This window comes from Peromyscus eremicus, chromosome 6 (genome assembly GCF_949786415.1).
Source record: "Peromyscus eremicus chromosome 6, PerEre_H2_v1, whole genome shotgun sequence".
NCBI lineage: Eukaryota > Metazoa > Chordata > Mammalia > Rodentia > Cricetidae > Peromyscus > Peromyscus eremicus.
This window is the reverse complement of record NC_081421.1, coordinates 63450442-63470597: the sequence shown is the minus strand read 5'-3', so window position 1 is coordinate 63470597 and position 20156 is coordinate 63450442. Positions and strand designations below refer to the sequence as shown.

The 20156-nt window shown below is 56.2% G+C and overlaps 3 protein-coding genes and 1 long non-coding RNA gene across 5 annotated transcripts in view; 2 read left to right on the top strand and 2 right to left on the bottom strand.

Moving 5' to 3' along the window:
- Positions 1 to 37: 37 nt before the first annotated feature.
- On the bottom strand, positions 38 to 5768 carry Muc1 (mucin 1, cell surface associated). Its single transcript, XM_059264804.1, has 7 exons — positions 4230 to 5768; positions 2051 to 3546; positions 1899 to 1951; positions 1650 to 1783; positions 1425 to 1546; positions 1196 to 1345; positions 38 to 309 (listed from the first exon to the last, which is right to left on the bottom strand). Exons 1-7 carry the CDS (start codon positions 4285 to 4287, stop codon positions 235 to 237), a joined length of 2088 nt encoding a protein of 695 aa, XP_059120787.1. The 5' UTR covers positions 4288 to 5768; the 3' UTR covers positions 38 to 234.
- Positions 5769 to 6588: 820 nt separating this feature from the next.
- Thbs3 (thrombospondin 3) lies at positions 6589 to 17978 on the bottom strand. Of its 2 annotated transcripts, XM_059265658.1 has the most exons (23): positions 17852 to 17978; positions 16299 to 16505; positions 14945 to 15201; positions 14758 to 14860; positions 13983 to 14009; positions 13736 to 13818; positions 13601 to 13652; positions 13329 to 13477; positions 12874 to 13014; positions 12640 to 12717; positions 12039 to 12191; positions 11702 to 11812; positions 11500 to 11607; positions 10326 to 10485; positions 9949 to 10067; positions 9774 to 9826; positions 9336 to 9529; positions 9003 to 9181; positions 8812 to 8860; positions 8408 to 8604; positions 7991 to 8163; positions 6982 to 7121; positions 6589 to 6898 (listed from the first exon to the last, which is right to left on the bottom strand). In XM_059265658.1, exons 1-23 carry the CDS (start codon positions 17925 to 17927, stop codon positions 6840 to 6842), a joined length of 2868 nt encoding a protein of 955 aa, XP_059121641.1. In that variant the 5' UTR covers positions 17928 to 17978; the 3' UTR covers positions 6589 to 6839. The 2 variants fall into 2 exon arrangements, with proteins under 2 accessions (XP_059121641.1, XP_059121642.1); XM_059265659.1 differs by lacking the exon at positions 13736 to 13818 and having other exon boundaries at positions 13608 to 13652.
- LOC131913189 (uncharacterized) lies at positions 6911 to 9570 on the top strand. The gene is made up of 3 exons (XR_009379833.1): positions 6911 to 8310; positions 8496 to 8665; positions 9357 to 9570. It is a non-coding gene; the product is annotated as an uncharacterized LOC131913189 (long non-coding RNA).
- A 799-nt stretch (positions 17979 to 18777) lies between the features above and the next one.
- The window catches only part of Mtx1 (metaxin 1), a 6217-nt gene continuing 4838 nt past the window's right edge, over positions 18778 to 20156 (top strand). The window contains exon 1 of the mRNA XM_059265656.1: positions 18778 to 19379. Within this exon, the coding sequence (XP_059121639.1) occupies positions 18846 to 19379 (534 nt within the window). The 5' untranslated portion in view covers positions 18778 to 18845. The remainder of the gene's footprint in view (positions 19380 to 20156) is intronic.

Here is a 20156-nt window from a genome sequence, read left to right as displayed (position 1 = left end):
TTCTAGGCCAGTCCTTCTGAGACCCACCGCTGCATCACTGCCCCAGGGTATCCCCCGGGGCAGGGCTGGGCTTCACCAGACTAAGATGGTTGAGACACTCCACAGAGTCTCAGGAAGGCTGTGAGCTGCCCACCAGAACTCCGGCTCACCAGCCCAGATCAGAGTGCAGGGGTCTGGCAGTGAAAACAGGGAGCAGATGGCCGCCACCACCGTCCCCGAGCTGGTGACTTGCCCCTACAAGTTGGCGGACGTGGTTGCCACTGCTGGGTTGCTGTAAGACAGGCTGCTGCCCCCATTACCTGCAGAAACCTGAGTGGAGGGAAAATGAATTCAGGGTGAAAGAGTCTATCAGGCAGAACCCCCGGAGGGCACCCCAGGCTATGGGCCTGGCAAGCTCTCAAGGAGTTAATTCAGAGTGGCACCTGCTGGGCCTCAGAGCGGCCAGGTGACTGTAAACACACAACTCCACTGCTCACTCCCTCCCCTCCGCTCCTCTTGTAGGCCCCTCCTGTCCCTTTCTCCTTTTATCTTTTTATCCTCTGGCCCAAAGGACTGTGTGTGTGTGTGTGTGTGTGTGTGTGTGTGTGTGTGTGTGTGTAGATCTCTAGGAGGTGGAAAATGGGGCAAGAAAAGGAAGCTCTTGTCTCTTTCCCACCCTCTGGCCTTTCAGTCTCAGGTGGCCACAGTAATTATTTACTAGATCCTGTAGAGAAACCGAGTGAGGGAAGAGGGAGGGGCCCTTGCTCTCCAAAAACTCCCAAGAGCCCTCTCTGCACACTCCTCTCACTAGAGGAGACTTCTTTTCCACCAGAGCTCTCCTACCCCCAGTGCAGCTGTCTGTATCTACTGCCCAATCCCTAGGAGGTGAGCGGGACATGAATGCTCACTCCTCCTTCAGGCAGGGCTCCCCTGGACACAATATCCCCTCACTTCACCTCAGGGCATCCGAATGAGCACACTCTGGTACAGTTCAGAGTTGAGTCAGCAGCGGTAGATGGCAAGGCTTTGTTAGTACAGACGCTTCCTTTCTTCTGTAGCCCCCTAAGATCTGACCCCCGGAGCTCTACCTCCATTCCCCGCCTTGCCAGGCCCTTCCCTGCTCACCTCTCTGAAGTACCTTGGGTTTCCCAAGTACCTCTCCAGAAACCCTCACCAAGCCAGGGCCCTTGCCCCAACCTGTGGGCCACAGATTTACCTCCTCATAGGGGTTACGTTTGGTACTGCCAGGTGGCACATAGCGTCCATGAGTGTGGTAGGTGGGATATTCACTCATAGGATGGTAGGTGTCCTGGGTGGGAAAGATGTCCAGATGTCCATAGTTCTTTCGGCGGCACTGACACACTGCCTGAGGAGACAGGAAGTTATGCTGGCCCCTGGGTTCCCACCTACCCTACGGGGCACATCGGTGAAGGCCTGAGACTTACCAGTGCAATGAGATAGGTAATGGCCAAAGCAACCAAGATACAGACCAGCACCAGCAGGGCAATACCCCAGCCTGGTACGCCAGGCCAAGACTGGGCAGAAGGAGGGAACTGCATCTCATTCACTGAAAGGGAAAACAGTGGTCAGGGAAGTCCCCCAAAGGAGGTGGGCTCGACCCTGCCAGCGCCACAGGTTAGCAGGCGCTGGAGTTGGGGATATTGCCTCACCATTGACTTTTGAAATAGCCAGATTATAGGCTCCCGCCTCCTTTTCATGCTGTAAAAGCTGCGACTTCACCTCAGAGGCACTGACAGCACCGTCCCGGAAAATCACAGTCGATTCTACCGCCACCGAGCCTGGTCTGGTCACAGGAAATGGGCAGCTCAGCCAGAGGTATCTGCTTATGGCTCAGCATCTCCCCCCACATCACAAAGTCACGAGTGTCCATCCCACCCTGAGTCACAGCCAGACTGTACCTGAACTGGATGGTAGAGATTCCCAGAAAATCTTGGTTAAATATCTGCAGAAACTGGGATAAGAGGAGAAGACTCAGGTTTGATGTAAAACACTCATGCCACCCTGAAGAGCGCCTTCAGAAGAGCGTGGCAGAGGCCAGGCTGATACCCACCAATCCAGAAATGTTCCTCTTCAGTTCTTGATAGTAGTTGGAGCTGGGATCTTCCAGGGAGGAATTAAACTGTTGGTTCCAAATGTGGAAAGACAACAAGAAGAAAGAGACCCCAACAGACAGCTGGGGAGAACTATCACTGGAGGAGGTAGGGAAAAGTGCCGTGCTGTAGTAAGTACTATAGGTAACAGTGCCGTTCCTGGAGATGGCGAGGGTGGTGGGAGTAACAGGGGTCCGGCTTGGGCCTGAAGATTGAGTACCACTGCCAACTGGAGTTGTAGTAGCCATTGTAGAGATGTTATTGTGGATTGGAGTGGTGAATGAGCCCAACACAGAGCTGGTAGTTGGCACCGAGGAGCCATTGTGGACTGGGGTGATATGGACTGAAGTAGCCTTGGTAGTAGAGACAGAGGTGCCACTGTACACTGGAGTGGTGGCCAAGTCTGATTCAGAGCTATTAGTTGTAGATGAGGCACTACTGTGGGCTGGACTAGTGACTGAGCCCAATGTAGAGCTGGTCGTTGGGACCAAGGAGTCATTGTGGATTGGAGTGGTAGCTGAGCCTGATATAGCCTTGGTGGTTTGGATGGATGAACCAGTGTGGACCGGAGTGGTGGCCGAGTCCACTGTAGAGCTGGTGGCTGGGGCTGAGGAACCAGTGTGGACCGGAGTGGTGGCCGAGTCCACTGTAGAGCTGGTGGCTGGGGCTGAGGAACCAGTGTGGACTGGAGTTGTAGCTGAGTCCACTGTAGAGCTGGTGGCTGGGGCTGAGGAACCAGTGTGGACGGGAGTGGTGGCCGAGTCCACTGTAGAGCTGGTGGCTGGGGCTGAGGAACCAGTGTGGACGGGAGTGGTGGCCGAGTCCACTGTAGGGCTGGTGGCTGGGGCTGAGGAACCAGTGTGGACCGGAGTGGTGGCCGAGTCCACTGTAGAGCTGGTGGCTGGGGCTGAGGAACCAGTGTGGACTGGAGTTGTAGCTGAGTCCACTGTAGAGCTGGTGGCTGGGGCTGAGGAACCAGTGTGAACCGGAGTGGTGGCCGAGTCCACTGTAGAGCTGGAGGCTGGGGCTGAGGAACCAGTGTGGACCGGAGTGGTGGCCGAGTCCACTGTAGAGCTGGTGGCTGGGGCTGAGGAACCAGTGTGGACGGGAGTGGTGGCCGAGTCCACTGTAGAGCTGGTGGCTGGGGCTGAGGAACCAGTGTGGACGGGAGTGGTGGCCGAGTCCACTGTAGAGCTGGTGGCTGGGGCTGAGGAACCAGTGTGGACGGGAGTGGTGGCCGAGTCCACTGTAGAGCTGGTGGCTGGGGCTGAGGAACCAGTGTGGACCGGAGTGGTGGCCGAGTCCACTGTAGAGCTGGTGGCTGGGGCTGAGGAACCAGTGTGGACCGGAGTGGTGGCCGAGTCCACTGTAGAGCTGGTGGCTGGGGCAGAGGCTGGCGTGGTAGTCAAGGTTGAGAAACTCTTGTTGTCCTGAGATAAGGCGACTCTGTGTTTATCTGGAAGGGCAAGAAAGCCTGAACCAGAGTTGAAGGTGGGAAGTAGACGTTTTATGCTCACACATCTCTCAATAGAGGTGGACACTAGGTTGCTTTGGGTAACCTGTATGATTTTTTGGCTCTGGCTAGAGCCAGAAATTGTAAAAACTCTGGGTTGGTGAATAAAATCAGAACAAGGAGAAAAATATAAACTCCAAAACCAAAGTAACCCCAGAAGGAAGGGGGGGTCAGTTTAGTGTCAGGCAGCCCCTGGTCTACCTTCTTCCTTGCTGACAACCTCCGTCACTCCCCTCTCCCTCCCTGAAAGACTCACCTCGGCTTCTGGGTCATCCATTCCTCCACTACTTATTTTTGAGACAAGGATTCACACTGTAGCCCCGCTGGCCGTGACCTAACCACTGCACATGGCCCCATTCTTCCACTACTGAGTTACCTCTCCTGACACAGCCCACCCTCTCCACTCCCCACAAGCATCAGAACATTTGCCTACTGTGGTGCCCACTCTCCTGGGGGTCACCTCTTCTCAGCTCCCGTCCTTCGCCTCTTTCACTCTGGCGCCTACTGGCTCACCCTTGTCTGCCACTTAGGGCTCTTGTAGTGCCATCTACCAGGAAGCAAAATCCACAGAAGGGTGAGGAGTCCCACTTGAACAGTGCAGGCCCTCCCCACCGCGTGCCTCTCACCTGGTACAATTGCTAGAAGCAGCATCAGGAAGAAAGGAGCCCGGATGCCTGGAGTCATGGTGGCAGTGAACAGGCGGGAAAGGGGGCAGAGACGGACTCGGGTGCTGCGTGTGTGCCGTGGAGCTCTGGTGCCTGCTGCTTTATACCAGTACCCCTCCCGCCCTAGTCACAGCTAGAGCAGGTGACAGGTAGCAAAACTCCGCCCCCTCCCCTAGCTTTTCCTCCTCCTCCCCAGCCATTCCTGTGTAGGGTACTTGGGCTCCAATCACTCAACCTCATGACAACCTGTTTATTCTCCAATTGGCCTCCCCCTTTTACCAGCCACTCCTTGACTTCCCCAGGCGTGTATGTGGAGGAAACCTGGGGCCCCCTGGCTCTGGTTTTAGCCCCAGAGCAACAGCTAAGGTGAGGAAATGGAGCGCAGAAAGGCCCTGGACAACGAGCCCAGGAAAGCCCATCCCTAGATCCCCCAACCCTTTTCCCTATTCTCTCTGAAGGTCCTTGAAACCGCTTTCCATAGGTTGAGAGGACACAAGGGGGTTGGATAATAGTGGACAGGTCACTAGTTTTAGGCTCCCCCCACCCCACTTCCCGGAATAGCCCCACCCTCCTAACCGCTCCCTGTACTCTGAAAACCACAGTCCCCGCCCCTGCCAGACTTTCCAGTAGCCTGGGTCCCTCTTTGGCTTGCTCCCGAGAAAGGCGGTGGGGGGAAATTTCCACTTAAAAAAGGACGAAACTTGGGCTCTACCGAAGCCTAAGGTCCTTCCTACCCAACTTTCCACTTTGAGTGGCAGGCTGGCCGGTCCTTCTGGCCAGGAACGCCTGCCCTCTAGTGGTCACCGGGAGCGTCGCGCGGCCAACCCACACGGGCCGAGTGGCAGAGGAGTTGAGACCCCCGTGGGGAGGTTTGATAGCACAGTCCAAGTTGAGACTGAGATCTTAGGGAAGTTGGTTGGGCCTTGACGAAAGGGATCAATGCCTAGGACAGATAGGAAGGAATGCACAGTGCGGTGGAGGAGCAAGGATCAGTACCTAGGTTACTCAGACTTCTGGGGATGGTGTGGGGGGGGGGATGATGCTAAGTGGGGGGGCCCCAAGGTACATGGAAGGGGGGCATTAAATTGTGTGAGGAGGACATCGGAATGTGGGAGGGGGAGTGGGGCAGGCTGTGTGCAGTCAGCTAGGCATTTAGGAGGCAGAGAGTAGGTGGGGCGACCATGGAATTTGGGAGCACAGAGCTGTATTTGGGAGAGGAACGATATTTGGGGCGGACAGGCACGTGGTGCAGGGCAAACCCATGTGTGTATATTTAGGGAGAACCGAGAGATATTCCGAAGGGCAGAAATAGCTGGGCACCGGGAGGGCTCTGGGTTCACAGCAGCATGTGGACTGAGGGTACCAGGCCAGATCCTGCAGGTGCAGGTTACAGAGTAAACCAGCAGCAGTTACAGCTACAGTAGACAAACAGTTCTTAGTCCCAACGAATACAAAACGGAAGCTAGTACTTTAGAAACATTTCAGAGGTGCATGAACGCTCCCGCCTTTAGAAACATTTCAGAGGTGCATGAACGCTCCCGCCGTGTGTCGCGCCTCGGAGCGACTTAGTGAGGCCGGCTCCGGGCGGAGTGGGGACGCCCTACGTCAGCCTGCCCACAAGTATTTAGGTGGGCGGCACCAAACCCCAACTCCTGGGATTGCTAGGCAACAGCCATTCAATTCGGTTGCTGGGACACGGGTCACCATGGTAATAGCTCCGCGCCTCTCAGTCTGAGTATTTAAAGAGCAAGCGCGGGCACTGCTTCGGCGTCGGAAAGTGGCCTTCCCGGGCACGGGGGTCTCCCCTTCTCTCTCCCCCTTTCCCCCCTGGCCCTCCCTTTCACCCTTCCGGGCGCCCAGGCTCTGGTGTACCTCTAAGGTGACCCCAGCTCCCCAGAGCGCCCCCAGTCCCTGGGCTCCAAAGGCCCAGGTGGTAGGGAGCGGGATTCCGGGGCCCCGGGCGGGCGGGAGGGACGGGACGCGGTGCAGTGTTGTTCTTTGCCCACCAATATTGCACTCGTCCCGGCCTCCGGCCCCCTCGGCACCCCCGGCGCCCCTCACCCAGAGCGGGGCAGCCCTGGCCCTGGGCTTTCGACCCCTGCGGAGCGTAGACTGAAGTTTCGCCGCTGCCACGGTGAGTAAGTGGGGCTGGAAGGACATTAGCCATCCTCCAACCTCGTCCTCCATTCGGTATTTTTCCCACCCACACTTCAACTCAGTCAAACTCTCCTCAGCTCTCTAACCTACAGCTCCCAGCCTTTCTCACCACTCAGGTTCCTTTCTGTCCTAGAAAAGGCCTAAAATAAGTAATTGCACTGACTTAGAAAATAACTGAAACTTTATGGCAATGTGCTGATGTCTCTCCTGGGGTTAGTACCTGAGTAATACCCCTTGAAAGTCCCCCAACCCCTGCACAATGGGGTCACTACCCCTCCGGGGCTGAGCTCCCTGAGGGGTACCAGAGAACCATCTGTGAGGCTGAGGGGGCTGTAGGTGAGACCCCAGGGTCTCCAGAACAGAGCCCAAGGTCAAAGGTCTCCAGTCAGGATTCTGAATCCGGTGGCCACCTCCTCACACCCTTCCTTGGAGCAGTTGCCTCCGGAATGGCTCAAAGTCCTCAGGCACTGTGTCTGAAGAGGGGACATAAGTCACGTCAGAGGATGAGGGTTTCCCAGGGCATGGGTCAAGCTGCTCTCAGCCTCTAAAGCCTCACCGTTACATCGATACTGGAGATTGGACCAAATGATGTTTTCTTGGGAGAAGCAGAATACACCGAGGCGCCCCCCTCGCATGGACGTATCAATGATCACCCCAGAATCCGCCACTAGCTGGGGACCCTCATAGAGCTTCACCCTGTCCAGGATAGAGGTGTCGTTGGTGGGCCTGGTGCCACCATGTCCTGGGGTTTCGTGCGCTCCCCCCACCCTGTGCACACTAGTCCTGAGGGAGGGGAGGGAGGCCGAGGGGAGGGAGGGGTGCTTTTTCTCAGGCCTTGGGCCCCTAGCTCTTTGTCTGGCCCCTTTTGCATCTCAAAGCACCAGCACATTCCTAGCAAGGATTGGGTTGCTATGACAATGAGCACAAAGGCTGGGGTGAAGTCACCCGCTTCCCAGGCTCCAGTCCACACCCCCCCTTTATCCTCTGCCCTGGCGCCCCACCGCTCTAGCTACCTTAAAGAGAAACCAACTCAGCCCCCAGGCTCTTGGCCACAGGAAGTCCAGCTCCTAGGCAGATCCCTGTCCCTTCCCTTCTCAGGCCATTCTCACCAACTAGGGACACTTGTAGGAGGGGAAGATCAGGGTTGGGAACAAAATGCCAAACTGAGAGGCCGGTAAACTGCGGGCCTCAGTCTGCTCTTCTGTAAGCCATGGTCTCTTTCCAAAGTCAGCTGCTGCTGGAGCAAGTTCTGCACGCCTAAGGGGCTGGAAGCCCTGAGCTCTTCCACAGACTGCCTGGGGCCTAGAAGCTCCCAGAGAACCGAAAGGCATCTGGCCCAACACCTGGACTTAGAGGGGAAATTGGGTGCAAAGGAACGGTGTGCCCAACACCACCTCCTCTGTGCTGAGATGGGAAATGGAAGGAACTGTCTGCAAACCCCCGTGGCACCAAGACATTCAGTAGAGGGAAGGTCACAGTGACTGAGTCCCTCCCTGCTAGCGAGAGGGCAGAGGAGGTTGGGTCTCGCCCCACCCCCTCCCCCAGGGCTCAAACCCTTTCCATACCGAATGTAGCCAACTTGGGGCCGGTGGAGTAGCTGCCATCTATAAGATGTCTTGTCACGCCAACCCACATTTCTTGGATCAGTCCACAGCAGTCGTACCTGATCAGGGGTGTGGCCGGTGTGCCACAGAGCATTTCGGAGGTGCTCACCTGGGCCAGATATTGATGTCACTGCCTGGGAGTTATTGACAAAGTCAGTGTGTCAACCACAGGACCAGGGTGAGGAGAGACAAAAGATGAAGAGCTGGTGAGAAAGGGAGTCAAAGGGATCCAGAGAATTCTCTGGAATCCCACACAGCTGATGTCCAGACACCATGTCTGGGTAAGAAATTTCCTAGTCAGGCAGTGGGGCCCCTAAGGTTGGACAGAAACAGCTTTAGCAAAGCCAGTGGGTTGGGGAAATTGGGCAGCTGGGATACCTTGAGCTGCAGCCCTGGTTGGGCCACTGCTCGGAAAGGTGTGGCCTGCCAGTAGGTCTGCTCCGTCTGTTTCCACATGACCACATAGAAGCGGCCACTGTCCTGGTAACTGAAGAGGAAACCTGCGTAGTCATCATCAGTGACAGTGTTCACGTGGAAAGTGCCTTCAAAGTCCACACCATTGAAGGCTGTGTATCCTGGGGCGGCAGCGGGATAAACGTTAGGGCCATTTAAAGCTACTTGGTCGCCCATGGTGGGGTGAGTATTGGGGGCAGAGATGCCTATTGTATGTAGGGCCAGAGTCTTGCGGTAAGGCCCCGCCCATCCTCCCCATCTGGCTCTTTCCCTACCCTCTATAGGAGCCTTCCCTTTGGAGATTACTGGGTTGGATGTCCCTTACATACCAACTGCAAGACCTGGGTCACTGTTCATAGTCTGAACAATTTCCATGCCCTGGGGTTGTTGAGGAAAGAAAGAAAGAAAACAAAAAACAAACAAACAAACAAAAAGGCCCTGATCCAGGTGCACAATGCCACCCAGGTACCAATAGGTGGTCTGGTCCGACAGCACCTGCCCAGCCCACTGCCCCGCATACCTGATTGAGCACTACCCAGTTTGGATCAATCTGAGCATCACCCTCAGGATCCAGAACCACAGTCTGATAGGCCCGGAAATCTGTGAGGGTAACTTCTGCACTTTCCGGACACACATCCAGAGGGTCAACCACTGCATCATTGTCAAAGTCATCCTCACACACATCACCAACACCGTTGCCTGGGTGGAGTGAGGCTAGGTACTCAGGCCCTGCCCACTGTCACCACTGGGATTTTCCATTCCTGACCCCTCCCCACCCTCCCATCCCTCACTCCCTTCAGTTAGGCCTGAGGGAAGCCGTGCCATCTAACCATCTCTGGGACCCCAGCCTTACCATCTGAGTCTTTCTGATTAGGGTTGGGTACCAGACGACAGTTATCAGGCCCAGGAGGCACATAGTCTGGGACACCGTCATTGTCATCATCCCCGTCACATTCATCTCCAAGTCCATCGTTGTCTGAGTCCAACTGGGAGCTATTTGGCAGCTGGGGACAGTTGTCCTTGGTGTCCTGATGCCCGTCCCCATCACTGCTCAGAAGAAAAGGCAACAAATACCAGCTGAAAATGTAGGTTCCATCTTTTCCTTATCTTCTGTGGGCTTTCTGGGGCCTGCCTACCCTCCAACCTTGTCCCCTCGCCACTATCCAGAGGAGATGAAAATCCAGCGGTAGGGGTGGAGGGTAGACTGTGAGACTGACCTCCTACTTAGTGGGGGCAGTGAATTAAGGCTGCATCACAGAGGAGACCTTGGCTCTCTTGGCCCAGACCCTACCTGTCCTCATTGGTGTCACAGACATCCCCCACCAGGTCGCTGTCTGCATCTGTCTGAGAGAGGGGTCTGATCTCACCATCTCCTGAGAACTCCGGAGAGGGTGATCTCACCTCTTATTTAAGGGCCTCCCCCACCGCACCCCCACCCTCCCTCACCCCCCAACACTCCCCTGTACCTGGGTAGGATTGCTCATTTCCGGACAGCTGTCACAAGCGTCTCCCACTCCATCTTCGTCCCGGTCTGTCTGAAGTGGGTTGGGTACTTTAGGGCAATTGTCCAATCCGTTGGGGATGCCTGGTAGATAGAGATGTTAGAGAGACGTTAGAGAGACAGGGCCGTTAGGAACTCTGCAGTGCCCTTCTCTGCTGGTGGAAGCCCCGAGATTTATCAGGAAACCTGCCTGTACCCATGTGCTCGCTTACATCTTGTCTAACCACCTCAAGTTCTCAGCCCCGGGTCTCCAAGCTGACTTCCCTAACTGCCACTGACTTCCAGCCTCCTGGCCTCATCCCTACGGGTCTCCCAGCCGTCCCCTCGGCCCCAGGCCTGCACCGTCCCCGTCCACATCGTTGTCACAGGCATCTCCTTCCCCGTTGCCATCTGTGTCCTTCTGGTCATTGTTGGGGACATTGGGACAGTTGTCACAGGCATCTCCAAATGAGTCTGTGTCTGAATTCTGCTGGTCCTTGTTGGGGAACAGTCGGCAATTGTCCTGGGCAAAGAGGAGGAGGAGAAGGGTCAGAAATCCCCACACTTCCTTTGTCCCCCCACCCAACCTCCATACGGTCCATCTTTTCTAGACACCAGGTACAGGGCTCCACAATTCATGTTGTAGAGACTTTCCTGGGGAATTTATTGCCCAGGGCCAAGCAGAGACAGGATAATGGGATTCAGCAACAGAGACTATAACATGGAGAGAGCACAGGACTGAGAGAGGCCAGGCATCCTTTGACTTGAGAGGTTTTTGTTGTTGTGGTTGTTTTGGTTGTTCTGTTGTTAGTGTGTTTTGAGACAAGGCCTCACTATGTAGCCTTTATTGGCCTGGAACTCACCTATGTAGACCAGGCTGGCCTTGAATTCACAGGTGCCCACCTGCCTCCACCTCTTGAGTACTGGGATTAAAGGCGTGCACCACCGTGCCTGGCCTGGTCCCTATTTCATTTTCACTCGCCTCTTCCTTTTTTCTTACATGTACTTATTTATTTAGTGTATGTCTGTGGCACACAAGCACCACTGTGCCTATATGGAAGTCAGAGGACACCTGTAGCAAGAAATTCTCTCTTCCCACTCTGTGGGTTCCAGGGATCGAACTCAGGTCATTAGGCTTGGTGGCAGGTGCCTTTGCTGAGCCATCACGCTGGCCTTGTTTGGTTTTGAGAGACAGGGTCTCATTCTGTAGCCCAGAATGTAGCTGACCTCCATCTTGCAGTGATCCCCCTGCCTCCGTCTCCTAAGTGCTGGGATTACAAGCACATGCCACCGTTGCAACTCGACCTCAAAATTCTTTTTTTTTTTTTTTAATATTCATTTTTATTTTCTGTGTATGAGTGTTTTGCCTGAATACCTGTCTGTGCATCACATTCATGCAGTGCCTATGGAGGCCAGGAGTGGAACTGGAGCTACAGATGGTTGTGAACCATCATGGGGGTGCTGGGAACTGATCCCGGGTATCCTGCAGGAGCAACACGTGCTCCTAACCACTGAGCCACCTCTCCGTCCCCCATACCTCAACATTCTTGATGCCGTCCCCGTCGGCATCATCGTCACACTGGTCCCCTACACCATCGTTGTCAGCATCTTCTTGCCCAGAGTTGGGTGTCAAAAGGCAATTGTCCTGAGGTTCAGAGGGAGGAAAAGGATGGGTGGGTTCTGGTGTGAGCCAGCCTGCGCCACCCCAGCCCCCCTCCAGCTGGCCTTTGGCCCTGCACCTGTTTGCAGTGTTTGTTGTTATCCATGCAGGGAAGCGCCTGGTCCGGATAACCATCGATGTCTGTGTCGGGCCCACACACGTTCCCGTTCCCTGCCCAGCCCACGTTACACTAGGGGCAAGCACACAGTAGGCGTTAGCAGGCTGGCTTGGCATCACTGTGTCCTGCCCCACAGCTCTCCCTGCTCTGGGCTCTGTTCTCTCCACTGGTCAGTTCCCAGGCACAGGCTTCTCTCTTTTTCCTATGAAGGCATGCAGGTCAGTCCCTGTATATTTTCACTACACTACACATTTCTCCAGAACCTTTCCTTTTTCCTCCTGCTCTAGGTCTACATTACCTGGCAAGACACTGCACCATTGCGTTCAAAGAGACAGTGAGCGTGGACATGGCAGGGGCTGTGGGCTGGGCTGTGGCAGGTCCTTGCTGGGAGGCAGCCCTGGCTCTGGTTTCCCAGGAAACCCAGGCGGCAGGGACCACATTTGAATGACCCCTAAGAGTAGGGAGGTAGAGTTAGAAGGAAAGGACGAACTCACCCTGAGCCCTGGACTAACCGCATTCTGCCTGTGGAGTATAAGACAGGCACTTAGAACCACATCAGGGGTGTGTGTGTGTGCGTGCGTGTGTGTGTGTGTGTGTGTGTGTGTGTGTGTGTGTGTGTGTGTGTGTATCTATATATATATCTATATATATATATATCTCCTTTAGGTTCTCTTTCAAGGTAGATAACAGCTCCACTTTTCAGAGAAAGCCGAGGTTCAGAAAGATTAAATAACTTGCTAAAGGCCACATCTAGTAAAAGGCAGACCCTGGAAATCTCAGCCAGGTTCATGGGAACACTGGAGTAGCGCCCAAGCAGAGCAGGAAGAAACAGGAAATGTGAAGAGGGGGTTACGTGGTTCCCCTTCCCCAGTCATGCCGGGGCGGGGCGTTCGGCTCACCACCGTGTTGGTGCAGATGGAATTTGGATCACAACCTCCATTGTTACCATCATTACATTCATCGATGTCAGTACAGACCTAAAAGGACAGAGTTGAGGCTGGTCTCACAGATACAGACGTCAGTACGACGGGGCTTTGTGGGTCTAAACTGGCGTGTTTAGGCCCAAAGCCAGAGCTGATGTGGGACAGCCTCGTCTCATTGATCACAAAGCCACCCAGACTACACGATCTGACCTGTTTACTGGCCCGAGCGTAGTCGATGCCTACACCGGACACTCGGGTGCCCTTGTACCCTTGAGGGCAGGCCTCACAGTGGAAGCCAGGCATGGTGTTGATGCAGCTGGAGCCCGGGAAACAGGGGTCAGAGTGAGCACACTGGGGACCAAAAGAGAAGGCAGAAGTCAGGCATCGTCCCGGGAGAGTGAGGCAACCACGTGTGATTCTAGAAGCGTCGCTCCTAGTAGCCCTTCTGCAGCTCTCCCAGCCCAACCTCATGGTGCTCCTTTTCCCCTGGCTGGCCATCTCAGACGTCCCTACCTCTCCAGCAGCTCCTTCGCTGTCCCCTTCCCGTCTAGCCTGTGCCCTCTTCCTCCAGCCTGGCGTGGCTGGTCTCGACCTCCCCTAAACCCCTCTGCCTCTGCACAACTCTAACCCAACTTTTTGTACCCCGAGGGCTCCTCACCCCTCACCTCGTTGATGTCGTCGCAGTGGGTGCCATTGCCCTGCAGGCCAGGGGGGCAGGGCCCGCAGCGGTAGCCTGGGTACTCGTACACTTCCATGCAGTCCACACCTCTGAAGCAGGGGTTGGGGCTGCAGTGGGAACGCTGCTCGTGGAAACCTGGGAGGTGAATACAGTCAGAGGCACCCTCTAGGGTCCCTGCTCAGGTCTCCAGGAAGGAGAAGCCACAGACCGGGGAGCACAGCAGGGCCGTCTGGAGCCCCCTTCCACTCTCCCACTCACCGCACACCTGACACTCCATGATGGTGTTCCGGATGAGGGACATCTCCTTCACCTGGTGAGTGAGTGGTAGTCAGCTCTCCGCACCTGCCACCCCACCCCAGAATCAGTAGCTTCCCTGGGTGGCCCCACCCAAACCTGGTCTCGGATGTCATCCCGGAGCTCCACTAGGATCTGATTGAAGAGGGTGAGCTGGGTGACCAGTGCCTTGGTCTGCTCCCCTGTCAAGGTCCAGGGTACGGAGAGACTCAGAACTGGGGGGCCACTCTGGGCCCTCTTTGGGCCGTAAGCCAGCTCTTGCCCCCAAAGTCCACACCACACCTTTAAACCCCACCCAGGACAGAGGCCCACCCTCGCCTCAACCACCTCTCTGTGGCTCGCTCACCTAAAATGGATTGCAGCGCACTGGTCACTAGAGGAGAAGTAAAAGCAGTCAGGGGTGAGCCGCTGAGGAGGGGGGCGGGGTTGGGGTGGGGAGAGGAAGGGTCTGGGGTAGGGACGGGAGTGAAACCTCTGAGGAAGTGTTGCAGAGGTGCTACACCACACAGCCTCACGCACAGCAGACAAACACTCTTCCCACGGCCCTGTACTCAGCGAGCACAGCCCTTTCCGCTGGGCTAAAGGCCACCTAGGCATTGCCTCAAAGGGAGTCAAAAACCCCAATCTTGGATCCCAGGCGTGGTCCGTAGCAGGAGGACTCCAAGCGAGAAGCCATCCAAGGCAGGGCCAGGGCCCTAGTACATTCCATTTCAAACCCCTTTCCCCAAGCTGCCACTTGAAGAACCCTTGGAAGCCTCTGGGAGAAGTGGGTGTTTGCTTAGGTAAGAGCCTCTGAGCATCCTTGTCAGAGAGCAGGGTGAGAGGCCCTGCTTGGCTGGAGGTGCCGCCCACTGCCCACTGGTAGGTGACAGGGGCCAAGAGGGACTACATACACCTTGAGACAAGCACATCGGCTGTCATGTTACTCCCTCACCCCCAGAGTTCCTCAGAGTCACGGGCCTGCTAGATGGTTTTATTTTTCTGATCCACACCTCCTCCACATGAGGTCATGAAGTCAGGGATGAAAGATTTGGAGTTACAGGGCCAAAAGCCTCAGGAATGGGCACGATAAAGGAATGGGTATTACGTGGGCAGAAGGAGAAAGGGTAGGGGTCCGTTACCTGCACTGTGAATGGACTCGTCTCCTTGGAACGGACATTCACTCAGGGCTCCTACCCGAGCCATGGATCCACCTACGATAATTTTCATCGACTCCACAAAGCCCTAAGGGTCAGCAAGTAGGGAGGGGGTGTCTAGCAGCTCCCGGTTACAGACCGCCTTCCCCAGACCAGAGGCTCCGCCCCTCACCTGCATCCGCAGATAAGCCTTCTGTCCAGTTCTAATCTCCAGGCCGCTGACCTCCGCTGGAGGGATGGGGGCCAGTGCTGGGAGGCCCGCGTGTTGGTCGCCCAGTTTACAGTCCACGTACAGCTGCAGGCCGGGGCTGGGCCGGGACGGTCCTCGGAGCCGCAGGAGAGCCGTGTGTGTGCGCCCGTCAGCCAGGCCTGCTTGCTGTAGGTTCACTGCGTGGACTTTTCCATCTTCCCGCTGGTACCGCACCAGTACTGCCCAGGAGTGGAGGTCAGTGTGGGTGCCAGCCCCCATCCCATGTCCCAGTTGACTTGGATCATTTCTAGATACCACCTCCCCCACCCGCTGTCTGTCTGTCTCTGTTTGGTTGTTTGTTTTTGGAGACAGGGTTTCTTTGTGTAGCCCTGGAACTCACTCTTTACCCTAGGCTGGCCTTGAACTCAGAGATCCACCTGCCTCTGCCTCCTGAGTGCTGGGACTAAAGGCGTGCACCACCATAGCTCAGCTAGATATCACATCTCCCTCTCTCCTCTCTCCCTTTTTTCTTTTTCTTTTTCTTTTTCTTTTTTTTTTTTTTTTTTGGTTTTTCGAGACAGGGTTTCTCTGTGTAGCTTTGTGCCTTTCCTGGAACTCACTTGGTAGCCCAGGCTGGCCTCGAACTCACAGAGATCCGCCTGGCTCTGCCTCCCGAGTGCTGGGATTAAAGGCGTGCGTCACCACCGCCCGGCCCCTTTTTTCTTTTTGAAGCAGGGTTTCTCTATAGCTCTGGCTGTCCTGGAACTTGCTTTGTAGATCAGGCTGGCCTCGAACTCACAGAGACCCACCTCCCTCTGCCTCCTGAGTGCTAGAATTAAAGGCATGCGCCACCAACGCCTGGCTGATGCCACATCTTTTAAGGCTAACCCGTAAGTTGTATATGTATTTCTCAACACCTTGTATGTAACAGGTGCACAATAAATGCTTTTGAATTGGCCTTAGATGAGGACCTTACTCTCAATGCCTCAGATAACTATCCTCTCCCAAGGTGACAGCTAGATCTGTACCCACTGAACGTTAACCAAAGTCCGAGTGGCTCTACTACTGTTGGGACACAGAGATGGCTCACTCTCCCTGTGAGTGTGCCAACATACAACCTGCCATCCATCCCTACAAACACCAGGCCTTACCCAACTCTCTGGGTCCCTCCTTCCCAGGTGTCCCTAGTAGAAGTCAAGGAGAAGAGAGAGGCACCCAGGAGTGGGGACGGGGGAGACTGCTCGGGGGCCACTGACTCAGGAGAGGCACCCGGGAGTGGGGATGGGGGAGACTGCTCGGGGCCACTGACTCAGGAGAGGAGATGCCCACCATTCACCTTTGTTACTCTTGCCCACAACAGAGGCCTCTAGCCATCGTGTGTTGTCTTGCCGAGAATAGACACCAAAGAGGACACCACCTTGCTTTGGGGGGAGGCGGAATGTGGACAAGAGGTAGATGTCCCCAGCAGAGAGTAAAGCTGTCCGGATCTTCTCTGCCACGGCTACCATCTGCCGGGACTCGCCCATAGTCAGCAGATCAATTACTGGCCAGGTAGGGATTATCGAAATCAAAGAAGGGAGTTAGTGTGAAGGCCTGCCCTCTTTTTTTTGTTTGGTTGGTTTTTTTTGTTTTTTGTTTTTTGAGACAGAGTTTCTCTGTGTAGCTTTGCGCCTTTCCTGGATCTCGCTCTGTAGACCAGGCTGGCCTCGAACTCACAAAGATCCGCCTGCCTCTGCCTCCCAAGGGCTTTTTTTTTTTTTCTTGGTTGTGCCCTCCATCTTGAGCCCTCGGGGGTGAGGCATCCCAGTTTATCCTCCATCTGCCTTGGGAAGCCTAAATGACCTCCTCAAAACTCACTCGGGGTGGTGGTACGTGCCTGTAATCTGAGAGGCTGAGAGGGCTACCTCAAGCTAGCAGCCAGCCTCAGCTACACAGAGCAGGCTACAAGACCCCCTCAACCCTTTTTGTTAACGGGGAACAGAGACAATTCCTCCCTCCCAGCGCTTCCTGCTGCTTTCAAAACCTTGGAACCTATAGGCTTAGAGCCCACTTAGAAATACCAAAGCTACCCCACAAACTTCGTATGTCCCACCAGGTGGCGCAAGGGAGACATTGCTGAGCAGAGACTGGAGTGGCACCTGGTGCCCACAGCTCAGAAACCAGAGGTGGCTTGTCTCGACAGCTGGGTTTAGCTCACTTCCACCCGTGGTGCCGATCCTCCCGTCCTAGGGGCTCATCACATGTGTCTAGATAAGAACAGCTGTCTGCAAAGGGCCCTGACCCTCCCACCCCTGTCTAGCGCCCCCCCTCCAACACCTCTCCTGGGAGTGTAGGACCCAGAGCCTCTGCCTCTGCCTCCTGTGTCCTGGCCAATCTGTGGTTTCCCCTCCAGCCAGTAAAGAATCTTTGTGTCATCTCCTCCAACTACCTCTGCTCCACCGCCCATGGGCCCATCCCACCACCAGACCTCCGGGAGAGCTCAAGGCGCTCAATCCCCACCCCCAACCCCTATCTTTTAGTAGCCAAGCGCCAGGATAAAGGGGAGACCAAGCCCAGGGTCCCACATAGTGCAACCACCGTCCATCAGGCTGCTTCCCCAGACTGTCCTGCTGATGCACTGACACTTAGTCATGCAGTCCTGGCATCCAGATCCTGAGTCCACCCTGGTCTCAACGCCTGACACGGGGTCAGTCTGCACTCACCCACCACTCTGGTGCCCACTCCTCCCACATTATCACCAACTCTTTACTCTTCCGAGTGTAACTTTTCTCTCCAACCCAATTTCAGGACTCCTCCCTCTCTCCTCAAACCCACATGTGGTCCTGCTCTTTGGCTGGGGGCAAAAGAAAGGAGACAAAGAGATGTCAAAGAGGATGGATGCAGGCTTACCCTGAAGGTCCTGACTGGCACATGCGTAAGAGCAGAGGAGAAGAGCCAGGGCCCCCCAAAGTTCCGGCTTCTCCATGCCGCTTAGCCGGTTCACTAACCCTGGCAGGCAGGCGACTGGGAGGGAAAAAGACTAGGCGGAGAGCAGGAGCGGGAGGGGGGCGGAGGGACTGAGGAGCGAGCTGGGGGGGGGGGCAGCAGGCGGGTAAGGGGGGGCTGAAACAAAGAGCTGCCAATCACCTCTGAGGCATCACCAGCTCCAGGAACCAGGGGCACGGGGAGTCCTGGAGCCTTCCCTGCCTCCTGCTCCTCCATAACTGTCCTCTCTCCCAGATGCCTCCCTTGACTCTGACATCTGGTTCTTGGGGGCTTTCAACTTAAAGCGCTACCAAATGCTACTGTTCTCCGGAAGCCGCGCTCGGAGAAGGCAGAAACCCCTGCCATGGGCTTTCTAGGCAGTTGACGCAAAAGGATAGCAAGGGACTTGGCCGCCGCTAGCTTGCTGCAGTACCCAGAGGATGCCCATGACATGAGGCTTATCGCTGTGGCACGGCAAATACTTTTTATTTCGGTGTGTTGGGTCCCTGACATGTGCCCATTCCTCCATTTTCTCCGGTTCTTGGGAGGAATGGAAGTCTGGAAGCGTGCGTCGGGAACTGGTCAGTGAGGTCGACATGAAGGAACCAGGAAAAGGGAAAACCGCACCAGGGGCTGGAGCAGAAAACCAGGGCTGGGGCGAGGACGGGGGTCGGTGAACACGGGGTGCCGCGGGAAGGCCTTGCCCGGGGTGACCCGGAGGGGAGCTTCGGGGCGGGGGGGGGGGGGGGGGGAGACCAGGACGTCTCGGCACGAAGGCCGCAGCCCGCGAGCCGCACCTCCCCTGCCCCCACTCGGGCCCCCGCCGGGCCTCCGCGGCGGCGCCGCCACCGCCCCTGTTTTGTTTCCATGGCGACAGGCGGCGCGAGGTCCGCTCCAAACATAACGCGCTGTGGAAAACATGCGGCTCGGGGGACCCCCCCGCAACCTCCGCTCGGGGCCGAGAGCCGAGGGGGCCCGGGGCTGCCGGGGCCACGTGAAGTTTGACAAGTGCCCCCAGGGCCAGACCAGCCGCACCAGATGCCCCTCGCCCAAGCCCTCCGCGTCGGCGGCGGTTCGCGGCTGCTCTCGGCACTGGCGCCGCGACTCTCCCCGGCGCGCCTGGATGGCAGCCCTGTACCCCGGCCGGGGCCGCCTCAGGATGAGCCCGCGGCCGCGCGCCTCCGAGGTCCGAGGCCCCACCTCCGGCAGCGCCGCCGCCGCCGCCGCTCAGGCCGCGAAAACCAGCGCCTCCCCAGGGGCGCCCCCCCAACCCCAACCCCCCGTGGCCAAAGAGACGGCGGCCGGGGGCGGCTCCCGGCCGGGGAAGGCGGGCACTTACGGGGAGGTGCTTCCGGGTCAGAGGGTGTGCAAGATGGCGGCGCCCATGGAGCTATTCTGCTGGTCCGGGGGCTGGGGGCTCCCGTCGGTGGACCTGGACAGTCTGGCCGTGCTGGTGAGCGATGATGCCGACGTCCTCTGCTACGCCCCGGAGGCCCGGGGAGGGGGAACCGAACTTTGCCGGGAGCCCCGGCGCGAGCGCGCTGAGAGAAACTGAGGCAATCAAAGGCCGCCGTGGGCTCAGTGACTTAAGCTACGATTTCCTAGGACAGGTTTCGTGTAGCACTGGAAGTTGGTCTGATCAGGGTTCTAGGAGATGGGTTTTGGACCTTGCTCATCCATGTATTAGCTGTGTGACCTTGGGGTATTGTGGACAATCCCAGTAGGCTTAGGCTTGGCATTTCTGCCCCCTCGGCCCCCTTCACCCTCCTTTTCACTACGAGCTTTTTGAGTCTAGTTTTCGCAGACCAGAGAGCCCACAGCCGTAGGAAAAGCTTTGGAACTAGACAGATTTGCTTCACTTCGCTCGACCTCTTCGGGATTATAAAAGCGTTTATCATGCTTCTTACAGAGGTCAAACATTGCCTTGCAGTAAGATTTTGAGGTCCCCCCCCCATATCGAAGTTATTTACAGAAAGGCAATCATGTAAGCAGATAATAAAATGCTCAGGAATATGATGTAGAAGTGGGAACAGAGCACAGAGACTGCCAGAGTTAAGTCAGCACTTCCAGGAGGAGGGACATTAGGAAAAACTTAGAGAATAGGGTTTACCATGTAGAGGGCAGAAGGAGGTAGATTGTCCTAACTGTGATCGTGGCTATGGACACGTGAACACTTCCCGAATCTCTGAGTCCCGTTTGTCCATTGGTAAATGGGAATGGCTCCCTCCTT

What these genes read in the sequence shown, in the direction of transcription:
- Thbs3 (XM_059265658.1), bottom strand. Translation starts at nt 17,927, where the DNA reads ATGGAGAAGCCGGAACTTTGGGGGGCCCTGGCTCTTCTCCTCTGCTCT. An exon ending in ACTGCGACGACATCAACGAG is followed by an intron (nt 13,015 to 13,328) that starts GTGAGGGGTGAG and finishes TTTGGTCCCCAG; the next exon opens with TGTGCTCACTCTGACCCCTG. An exon ending in AACCAGGGCTGCAGCTCAAG is followed by an intron (nt 8,164 to 8,407) that starts GTATCCCAGCTG and finishes AATAACTCCCAG; the next exon opens with GCAGTGACATCAATATCTGG.
- Muc1 (XM_059264804.1), bottom strand. Translation starts at nt 4,287, where the DNA reads ATGACTCCAGGCATCCGGGCTCCTTTCTTCCTGATGCTGCTTCTAGCA. An exon ending in GGCTATTTCAAAAGTCAATG is followed by an intron (nt 1,547 to 1,649) that starts GTGAGGCAATAT and finishes TTTCCCTTTCAG; the next exon opens with TGAATGAGATGCAGTTCCCT. An exon ending in TTACCTATCTCATTGCACTG is followed by an intron (nt 1,346 to 1,424) that starts GTAAGTCTCAGG and finishes CTGTCTCCTCAG; the next exon opens with GCAGTGTGTCAGTGCCGCCG.